The sequence below is a fragment of the Clarias gariepinus genome, chromosome 26, assembly GCF_024256425.1.
Source record: "Clarias gariepinus isolate MV-2021 ecotype Netherlands chromosome 26, CGAR_prim_01v2, whole genome shotgun sequence".
Taxonomy (NCBI): domain Eukaryota; kingdom Metazoa; phylum Chordata; class Actinopteri; order Siluriformes; family Clariidae; genus Clarias; species Clarias gariepinus.
The window spans coordinates 21,326,307-21,338,208 of record NC_071125.1 but is presented as its reverse complement, the minus strand read 5'-3'; the positions used below and the strand labels follow the sequence as shown (position 1 = coordinate 21,338,208).

The 11,902-nt window shown below is 37.6% G+C and overlaps 1 protein-coding gene across 1 annotated transcript in view; it reads left to right on the top strand.

Moving 5' to 3' along the window:
- Positions 1-2,220: 2,220 nt before the first annotated feature.
- Positions 2,221-11,902, top strand: part of vipr1b (vasoactive intestinal peptide receptor 1b) — a 73,827-nt gene continuing 64,145 nt past the window's right edge. The window contains exon 1 of the mRNA XM_053487860.1: positions 2,221-2,311. Coding sequence (XP_053343835.1) covers positions 2,255-2,311 — 57 coding nt within the window. The 5' untranslated portion in view covers positions 2,221-2,254. The remainder of the gene's footprint in view (positions 2,312-11,902) is intronic.

Below are 11,902 nucleotides of genomic sequence, written 5' to 3'. Positions count from 1 at the left end.
AAGTGTTCAAGGAGGAGTGGTATTGTGCATGGAAAGCTCTTAAAGTGCAAAACATGATGGATGATGGACATACAGTACCAGCCAAAAGTTTGGACACCCCTTTGAATTCCACAGTCTTTCCTGATTTTTATTTCATTCTACATTATAAAACAAACAAAAAGGCATCCAAAATATGCAATAATCTCCTTTGAACAGTTGATATTGTAATGTGTCTGCTACTTATACTCTTTAAAGCCTTTATAACAGCTCTAATCTAAGGTGCTGTTTGTTTAATTGGTTGATTTCTGAGGCTGGTGACTCTAAATGAACTTCTCCTCTGCAGCAGAGTTACGTTTTGGTCTTGCTTTCCTGGGACAGTCTTCATAAGAGACAGTTTCATCATGGAGCTTGATGGGTTTTGCAAATGCACTTGACAATACTGATCGTGCAAGAACTGATCCAGGACAGCTGACCTTCATGTCTTAAAATAAAAACTGACTTCAGGCAGCATGGTGGCATAGTTTCATGGAGTTCTCATTCTCCACATGCTTTGGGTTTCCTTTGGGTACACAGGTTTACTTCCAAAATCCAAATACATGCCTGTTAGGCTAATTGGTTCCCAAATTACCTGTAGTGTGTGTGTGTGTGTGTGTGTGTGTGTGTGTGTGTGTATGCCTTGCGATAATTTTATAGTAAAAAAATCCAGGATTGTTCCAGAATGTAAAAAAAAATATACTAAACAAGAAAACAACACTAGATTAAAAGGTGTGTCCAAACTTTTGACTGGTTACTATAGGCTATCCACACATTATATAAAATCCACACATCAATACTATTCGAAATGATAATGATTTAAAAAATTTAAAACAGTCTTAACTTGAGGCAGGATTCATTCGGTCAATCAGCTGTAATCAGGAATCTTTTTTCCTTGTTCACTCATCATATCGGTTATCCTCCACATGGGAAACATGCACAGAAAGAAAAGATTGATTTCAACAAGGGAGAAATGATCAGATCAAGTTTTTCGATAGCTGATATGTACCTACTGAACGGATTATCAAATATTTACGCTGCCCGTTTCATTATGAAAAAAATATTGAAAATCCATTTTATTCAGGTTGTATCAGGTCAGACTAATCTAATTGAGGTGCTTACATGATGCATTTTTTATTTGGATTGGGATACAGCTAGTGGATTATTAGTGGTGTATTAGGGCCCATGTTAACACAGCTAATGTTTGCTGACATGCTTTACTGTCAGAAACCAAACAGAATTTACTAAAAAAGTTGTTGTTGGTCTTTCGGCTGCTCCCATCATGCTTTTCCTAACGCAACTCCCATTATATCCAGGCTTGGGACCAGTACTGCATCCAGTGGTTGGGGTTTCGGCATTGGCTGGGAAGTAAACCCACCAATGCCCAATATAAATATGTGGTTGTTAGTCTTTCGGCTATTCCCATCTATGGGTCTAATCTGTTTTTTACGCTGGATGCGCTTACTAACGCAACCCTCCCATTTTATCTGATTTGGGACGGGCACTGCATCCAGTTGCTGGGGTTTGGGCCAAAATAGCTTTTTTTAACCAACCAAGACAGTGCTGTGACATGTAGATAATGTAAGTATTATTACCATCACAGTATTATCTCAACAAATCTATCATAAAGAAACAGTAATTCTGGGTCTCTTTATCTCTTGGTTACTTGTTTCCCCCCCACAGTTTAACCTCGCAGTTTTGGACTAAAGAAATAAAACCTTGAGGTATGAAAGCCTCAGGTATCTGAATTATTTTCATCCATGTGACATCAGCGCGGCGGCTGACACACACACACACACAGCCAAGGCTACGCGAATAAATAAAGCACGCAGAGTGACGCGAGCGCGAGCCGCTTTTTTAAAAAGCGCCCGTGTTCGAAAGCACGCGACGCTCCTGCTGCAGTGTTCTGATTGGACGCTGAGATGTCAGCTCGCGCTTGCGGCCAGCCTATGAGAATGCGGCGCATGCGAGTCGCTGGCGGAGTTGAAACAGCGCCGTGGAGGGAGATGCTGCGCTCGCGCGCTCAAGTTCCTCAGCTCGCAGTACGCGCGCGAGGAGAATAACTTAACGGCTTTTTTTTTTCCCCCCTCTGAGGTGTTTTATTCTACTATTTTTTAATAGTATTATTTTATTTTTTGGAGGACGAGGAAACTCATTAGGTGTTATTCCGTCGACGTATTTTTATATTATACTTAAAAAGAAAAAAAAAAAGATATATATACATATACATATATCACCGGTCATGGACGTCTTAAGCTTGGTGATGTTTGTTTCAAGTCTGAGCCTCTTTCTCTCTACCGTAAGTTCTGGTGTATGTGTTTGTATTATAAATACTAATATGTTTCTCTATTTCTAATAACAACTTGTGTTGTTAAATACATATATAAATGTATATTAATGTTTTTATATTGTAATACATGTATAGCCGATAAAAAGCACAAGTGCAGCCTGCTTGTTATCCTAGTCAGCTTGTGCTTCAATTGGGTTGTGTTTGAGTAAACTTAAAATCTAACTTAACAGACAAATAACTGAATAATTGTGGGCTTTTGATAAGTTTATATGTATATATTTTTAGTCCTGTATGAAAATGTTGGGCGGCATGGTGGCATAGTGGTTAGCACTGTCACCTCGCACCTCCAGGGTTTGGGTTCGATTCCCGCCTACAGTCTGTGTGCATGGTGGCTTTCCACCGGGTGCTCCGGTCTCCTCCCACAATCCAAAGACATGCAGATAAGGCTACCTGGTGATCCCGAAGAATGTGTGTGAGTGAGTGTGTGTGCCCTGCGATGGATTGCTGGTGACTTTGGGGAAAAAATATGCTGTGGCTACGACTTACTAAAGCATGGGAACAAGTACTTCTTACGTCTTTGAACAAAATAGCATAATGTGTGATATTGTTGTGTATGAGGCGCAATATAGGGTTAAATCAAACCTCACTCATGCACACACACATGAAACACTGACATACGCATATATGAAACAGTCACACATACATACTGTATATACTACTAACTGCTCAAAGAGCTACATATGAAATGTGCGCACATACACACAAACTCTCTGCGCACACACACCTATGAGATGCGTGCACATACACACACAAACTCTCTGCACACATACACCTATGAGATGCGCGCACATACACACAAACTCTCTGCGCACACACACCCACCTATGAGATGCGTGCACGAACACAAAGAGTACATGATACATGTTTCTCAGTGTAAACTTCCTCCTTACTATCCAATCTAGCATACAAGTCCTCATATGCTCTTTGTTTGGCCTTTGCCACCTCTACCTTCACCTTACGCTGCTCTCCCTGTACTCATGTATACTACCTTCAGTCCTCTCAGTGTCCCACTTCTTCTTTGCTAACCTCTTCCTATGTATACACCTCTGTACTTCCTTGTTCCACCACCAAGTCTCCTTGTCCACTTTGCCCTTTCCTAATAATACACCAAGTACCCTCCTTCCTGTTTCCCTGATCACATTGGCTGTAGTTGTCTAGTCAACTGAAAGCACCTCCTGACCACCCATAGCCTGTCTCAACTTCCTGAAGACTACACAATATTCTTCCCTTTTCAACTTCCACCACTTTGTCCTCTGCTCTGCCTTTGTCCTCTTCACCTTCCTCACCACCAGGGTTATTTTACACGCCACCATTCTGTGCTGTCTGGCTAGACTTTCCCCTACCAATACTTTGCAGTAACTTATCTCTTTCAGATTACAACGTCGACACAAGATGTAATCCACCTGCTCTTACTGTATATCTCACCCTATGTCTCCTCTGGAAGAAAGTATTCACTACTGCCATTTCCATCCTCTTTGCAAAGTCCACCACCATCTGTCCTTCTACATTCCTGTCCTGCACCAATCACTACTCCTTCACTTCTGGGGATGCTCTGCATTACTTCATCTAACTCACCCCAGAATTTCTCCTTCTCTTCCAAATCACATCCTGCCTGTGGGACATAACCACTAATAACATTGAACATCACCCCTTCAATTTTCAGCTTTAGACTCATCATCCTGTCTGATACTCTATTCACCTCTAAAATATTCCTTACAAACTCCTCTTTCAAAATAACTCCTTCTCCATTTCTTTTCCCATCCACACCATGGTAAAACAATTTGAACCCAGATCCTAAGCTTCTAGTCAGAAGCTGTGAGTTATTTATTTACAGAATTACAGGGCAGCGCGAAAAAAAAAAAAAAAAAAACCCACAGTAACTGCTCATGTTAAATCGAAGTGCAATTTGTTCTCAACCAATTAAGCTTCACGATGTGCTAGATTGAAAGCGATCCTGCAGAAATGAGTCTCAAGCTGTTTCATTCACTGTGACAGTCAGAGTTAAGGCTTATGGTTTACATTTTGGTAGACCAAACATTTTCTTATCTTTTTTTTCCTTCATATTTAAACATCAGAACAATCTCAGACATTTAAAATGCAAGAGAGATGCAGTGTTTTCAGAAGCTGGTTGTTATCTTGGACAGATGTCTCATTGTGAAAGGTTTTGCTTTTTAGACTGATAGGATCTTGACATTTATTACCAGAGATTTACTTATCAGAGGATCCTAGCCGCTGCGGGTCGTGTATAGCAATTTATTTCCTTATTTAAAACCTCAATAATTTTATTTTTGAACTGTGTGTACAGTATTTTACCACAGTGCATGGGGAACTAATGCAAAATGATAATATTCTTATTTAAACATGCCTTACACACATGAATCTGCTCATAGCACATACTGTACACTATATAATACACTGAATCTGACTTGGACATGGTGAATATCTATCTTATCTGTCCTTTAAATATAACGCTTAGCATCAAAGGCAGACATACAAGTCAAACCGGGACTTTTGATTGTCCAGAATAACAGAACACTGTTGTAAGAGTATAATTTTTATTTATTCCTCTATATTTATTTTTCTATATAATCCCCTGCAACACTAATGCACTTATCCCAGTGTTTCACACTCTGGCTTCCCAGGAACTCCTTTAATGACCCAAACATGTGGAAATGGTTTGGAGCGAGGTCAGGACAGTACAGGGTGACGCGGCAATAACCTTCAGCCGAGTTCCCGTAACTTGCAAGTGGTGTCTGTAAATAATAGATCGTACAATTTTCACAGACAGATGCGTCTTTTTTGCAAGTTGGTGATGTGTAAGTCCGTCCATTTTCAAGGATCAGGCATTCCACTTGCTGAATGTTTAACAGGATTGTCATTCACAGACCTATGGCCTTCTTTAAAATATTTTCAAGTCTCCTGTAAATATTAGTCACTTTTACACCTTCATCACAAGTTCGTACATTGAGCAGTGACCTACTAAAATGTTGAACAAAAAGCCGATAGACACCAAATATACCAGAGGGCATGGGTGTTCTTAACAGGGATACATCTCAATAATTTATTATTTTGCTGTACCAATTCCTGTCATGAAAATAAACCAAAAAGAAATATTGCAAACAATCTCTCAACCATAACATTCATGATAATAGTGTAGGTTTTAAAAAATTGCTATTTCTTTGTCATATGATGGCTTAATAACTGAATGCTTGCATTGTCATTGGAGAGCGTTTTTTTGTGTTGCGTGTTGCTTTACTCTGATAGGAAGCCAGGTGATCACTCAACAAGTGTTGGTAATGATAAAAGGTGCAACTGATTAGACAATTAACCTGAGCCTTTAGATGGATGCGATTTTGTTGAGTTGTGCCGCAATAGTGTAATCGCCTGAGCTCTGATTACTCTTTGTTTTATGTGAGTATCTACCTAGATAGAATGAGTTTCTTTAAATTGCCTGTAGACGTGAGAGAGTGAGTGTGCAGATGCATTGCCTTCCCAATGACTTGAATGCAGTGCTTTAAAAATAAGCAAATACCGCCTGTCTGTGTTTATAGGACCTTACACATATGCACTTGGTTCTGGATAAATATTAGATTATCCACCTGATTGCACTATTGTACCGTGCATCATTGGTCTTTAGGTACTCTCTTTTGTTAAGTATTTATCTACCTTCTTTTTGTATTAATCTATTAATTAATCAGAAACAAAGTATTAACCTATGCCATAAGTCAGAAGGTTCTGGTTTCTCTGAATTAAAGGTACAGTACTGTGCAAAAGTCTTGAGCTCCCCCCTCCAATTTCTTCATATTAAATTAAATTAAAGAAACAGAAACAAAGGTTTTACTGTGACAGTTAAAAAACTGGTTACACTTTAAAAATTGGTTGTTTATATAACAACCTCAGCAGCAACCTTATTTCCCCTCTCATCTGTTCCAACCAGTCAGCATTCAGCAACAGGAGTAGAGATGTAAGAAAAAATAGTTTTTTTGATACATATTTATAAATCGTGATTCTTTCATGTATCACCACACTGACTACAAAGTCAGAAGAATTGGTTGGTTTCAGTTTGATTAGCCATAATCGGTGAGCAGTTGATCAGTCTCAGATATAAACAATTCTGTCCCGAGCTTCTGTAAGAAGCTTCAGAGTGGCGCAACAGAAATACATTTTTAACGCGCTACATTGTCAAAAATGATGTGTTAAAAGCATCCGATTGGCCTTTCTCTCCAAACTTTGTGAGTCAATTAGTCTTAAATTCACTTAATACACACGTGTATACCAATCTTAAAACATGGCAAGCGCAAATTAGTCTTGTGCGGTACTGTAGAAGCACTGCATGTCCAAGCCACTCAACCCGCGCGCTCGCTGTCAAGTTGAGTTTTGAGACTTTGGAGGCATTTGAGACGGTAAAACGTCACAGTGTCTTCATAATCCTAGAGGTGGAACTATTTACACATTTTTACCCTATGCGGTTAGAGTTAATTATTTGCTAAGTTTTTTTATATATATAATAATTTCATATAAATCAGTTAAATGTTAGTCTCTTGTACTGTTAGTTTTTTTGTATTGTTTAATTGAAAACAAATAATTAATCAACTTTTTTCAAAGGTTTAACATTGTAACAAAATCGGGGAAATTTAATAACAAATCAGGACATTTATAAAATCCTGACACTTACAGAATTGCAATTTTAATTGAATCAGCACAGAGGTATCTTGTTTACATTGTATCCAAATGTGACTGGTGATTCTCTTCCCTAATCACCCGTATACTAATCACCGGTCAGATCATCTGTCATCGTCTGCACCTCACTGGTTCATGCCTTTTTATGCCTAAGTGATTCATAGGTCATAATGTGGCTTTAAAATTAGAGCCAAAAAAGTCATACAGGAAGCCTGAAGAACTATTCCTCAAGACCTCATAAAAAATACAAGAAGGTCTGGCTCTTTGGAAGCAAAATATGAAGAAATATGGAGGGGGAGGGACGGAATTAAAACTTTTGTACTGTACTGTATATACACACCGTCGAACACATGAGTGGTTCAGATTTTCTGCTAATGATCAAAAGATGTAAAGTTAAGTGATCTAAAATATTCAGGATGTCTTTATGACAAGGAACAGACAACAATCATGTGTAGTTTATGTCGCACAGTCATAACGTGCCCTGGTGAGTGCTTTCACACTCAATTAATCACATTATAAAATATTCATGAATTAAATAGCAACAACCAGGTCAATCAGTAACAGAAGATTTTTCATATTTTTATTAATACACCTAGAGTGGACCTTTCACTTAATTAAGCATTGTAAGCCCTTGCATGCGTAATCATAAGTAAATAAATAAATAAATAAATATGTATGGCAGTTCTTTCTCTGATTACGAGAGAAAGTGAGACAGAGAGAGAGCAACATTATAAATATACGTTGATAAAATGAATAAGGTGTCATCATGAGGGAGCACAGGTCTGTTGTGACTTCAATTCTACGACTGCCGGGTCTTCAAGCAAAACCCTTAAACCCCACATCCGCTCAAGGTTTAGATTTTTCCCCTGTGTGAGCTCTAATTTCATGCTTCAAACTTGTTAGTGTGTAGCAGATCTCATGCATTAAACGAAGTGTGTGTTACTTCCCTAAACCAGTGGTGGTGTTCATCAGAACTTTGAACATGGCTCCACTAGCAGAGTGAGGAAACACAAATAGCATTTACTGATTGATTGATTAATTGATTGATTGATTGATTGATTGATTGATTGGTTCCACAGGAGGGAATTACTCTGGTAATCAAATCACACCCTCAGGTGCTAAAACGTCTACGTACAGGAGCTCTTGCATGTCTCACACACATGAGGCTTACAAATAGATAGACATTTCTCTCTGTCTCTCAGGAATTCTTTACAAACCTCACAAAAATGCATTTGCTTCATGTGTAGCATTTTAATATATTTCCAGGTAATAATAATAAATCTAATAAACAGTCTCATGCCTGCAAGAGTTAGAACTAATAAGGGAAAATATGAAAATGAAAATAACTTTTTTTTTTTTTTTAAACCTACCCCTAACATTTTATCACAGCTATCACAATAATGTGCTTAATTTTTTTTCACTCTGGTGTGATAAACAGACTTTCCCTCTTGTTGCCAGGCAATATTCTTCTTGTGGATATTTCTCTATAATAAGAAGCCGTCGAAAATATGTGCCCAATTATTGCTTTCTTGTTAACAAAACACAAATAATGCCCCCCTTAAAAAAAAAAAAGCCGGGGGGATTAAATAAGTTGCAGCACAGGGTGGGTTATGGTTTAAAGCACAATTATGCAGAATGAACTACACTAACTGTGCTGTTACGTCATAAATATTGTGACAAATCCTACTCTGTATGCTTTCCTCCTTCTTTTCTTCATAATTCCACCATTATCAGGACCGTGGTTATGAGAGAAATCAGTTATGTAACATAATTATAATATTCTAGCTGTGAGGTGTGTAACCTGCCGTACGTGTCACTCGGTGCAGCTTTCAATGCAGATCATTATAACTCCACATCCCCAGACTTTCCAGATGTGAGTATGTAGGGAGCTGAGCTTAATTTTAAGTGCAGGATGACCGTGTGTCCTCGAGCCTGAATCGCTTTTTCCTGGGAACGTGTGCACTTTAAGTGATTTCTAATTAGGAAAATATTTTTAATTATACAATCATACAATGAGGCATGACAGCCTTCATACCACACTGCCAGTCAAAACATTTTACTTACTAAACTTAACTTCAAGAAGTATTTTCAGGATGATTTCATATGTAGATCTAATCAGGTTGGTCTAATAAGGCTTTTGGAGTACATAAATTTTATTTTTGGTTCAGCTGTTATAAATACTGTAAGACCTTAAATAAGGGATTTGGTTGATGAACAAGTCCTTAACTTCAAAGATTTAGAGAGTTGAAACACTTCTTGATTTTTGTCCCTCATTTATTTGCTAATAAACTCTAACATTTGAATGCCGGTGTACACTGTATTGCTGAAAGTGTTAGTTTGCCCGCCTTTACATGCATATTTACATTTACATTTAGGCATTTGGCAGATGCTCTTATCCAGAGCGACTTACATTTTTACCTCATTACACATTTGAGCAGTTGAGGGTTAAGGGCCTTGCTCAAGGGCTGATTTGTTAGGTCAGACACTGATGTTGACAAGAAGGCCTGTCTCACAGTCTCCGCTCTAATTTATCCCAAAGGTGTTTTATCAGATTAAAGTCAAGTTCTTCCACACCAAACTTGCTTATCCATGTCTTTACAGGTGTTGCTTTGTGCAGTCGTGCACAGTCATGTTGGAACTGGTGTGGGATTGTTGTTCAGAAGTTGGACCACCTGCTGTAACTTCCAGTTGAAGGAACTCTTAATGCTTCAGCATATCAAGGCATTTTGGACAATTTTATGCTCCCAACTTTGTGGGAACAGTTTGGGAACGGCCCCTTCCTGTTTCAACACGACTGCGTACCACTGCACAAAACAAAGTCCATAAAGACATGGATGAGCGAGTTTCATGTGAAAGAACTTGACTGGCCTGCACAGTAACATCATATTAAACTCTGTGGATTAAGATTTGGATGTTACTCAAGTTCATGTGCATGTGAAGGCAGGCAAGTAAATACTTTCGGCGATGTAGTGTACTAAATAATTATCTCTCGCCCTAAGGAAAGTGTAAAAAGTGTCAGCCACTGCAAGGTATGACATATTAACATATACTGTAATAGCTGATATACTTAATCTTTTTAAAAGATTCCCCTACATATAGTATGTAATTACATGAAATCTACAGGTCATCTGTCTTATTAGCACGTTCTGTTCAAGGCTTCTGTCTCTTCAGTCACTGTGTGAATGTGTTACATCGGTTTATTTGTAACTGTGTTGTGAACAAAAATTTACCTGTTTGGTCCCTTAAAAGCAGCCCTACGAGGATGAAGATTCACTTCTGATGAAAAAATAAAATCAGCAGTGCATTCGTGGCTCGCAGCTCAGCCTAAAACATTTTTTATTGAGGAAATATGAAAGCTTGTCGACAGATGGACAAGGTGTATTGAAAAGCAAGGTCACTGTGTAAAAATGAATTAGAATAAATTCTACATCTAGAGTGCGGATACTTTTTACTCACCCTCGTAACATTGCAGGTTCATAGAGGTCAGTTTATGACCTCAGAATGTTCAGCATAGTTTAATTTAATAAAATTAGGTTTGTTGGTGTTTCTGATCTAGAATTTTAAAAAGACGGGTCTCAGTAATCGACAAAGCTGAAGCCAACACACTTTCCCTAATTAACCTGATTAATCCAAGAGATTTACATGCCTGTGTTTAAAGGCAAGCTGTGTTCATTCATTGAGAAGTCTGATTATCTATCCATTTGTCCATCCTGGATAGTTCTGAGAAAGACAGCGGCAGTTTGTGATCGCATACGTTTTTATGCAGGTATTATACCATATACTACGTATATCTATAAGGAGTACAACAGAATCATTAAGCTGTATTCATTGAGAAGGATAAATGCCTCTCTGGGGCGGCGAGTTTCAGTTTTACAAGATTAAGTTTCTGTCCCTATTTGTATCAGATAAGGTGGGACAAGATGATGTTTTAAATGAGTGTTACAATTTATGTTTGTAATACATTTCATACATTTATGCTGTTACCGATTTATTAAACCGGGTCATGATTTAATTTCGTTTAGGATGCCAACTCCATGATTTAATTCAATCCAGTTCTTTTTGGACGGAAAAAAAGTGAAAGCTGAAAAAACACGTTTCAGTTTTATTTATAAATCATAAACAATGCAACAAATTGTGCATTTATGTCATGAAACAAAATCGCTACATATAGTATGTGTAATATTGAATTATACTACAGACTACTTTGTATTGACAAAAATTAGAGTGCAGCAGATCATAAGACTCAGATTAACACAGATAAGATAATTTTTTGGATGAGCAAAAGGCAACAAATGTACCTTTGTTCTCCTTTTATACCTCAGAACTCAGAGAGCAGTTAAAGCAAGAAACTTTTATTCATGGTCCTAAAAGAAGCAACATTCAGGATATAATTTTTTAAAAATAAAACCTTAAAATAAAATCAGTCAATACTTAATTGTTAAATTAGAGCTGCTCTATATTTTTGTAAAAAAAAATTTTTTACAGTATGATGATGTAGATACTGACTGTTTTTTTTCATTCACTGTTGCTCAAAGCAAGAAGAATGAACTAATATTTTTCTTATGAACAGCAGTGAATAAAATGGCCTGTGTCAACATCATAATCAAAAGTAAAAAGAATTAAATCAACTTGGCACTTGGAGTGTCAGATGTGCCACAAAATTATTATTTATCATCTTTGGCTGGAAAAATCTTTCTGGAATAGTAATAAAAAAAAACCAATAGGCTTATTTTATTAAAAGAATAGTGTTAGTAAAGATGATATTTTTTTATGGAGTAAGTGAGCTTTCAGTATTGCCTAGAAAGGATTTTGTTAGTATGATTTGGCAACCCTGGTTTAGCACATAAGAGTTTGTGAGCC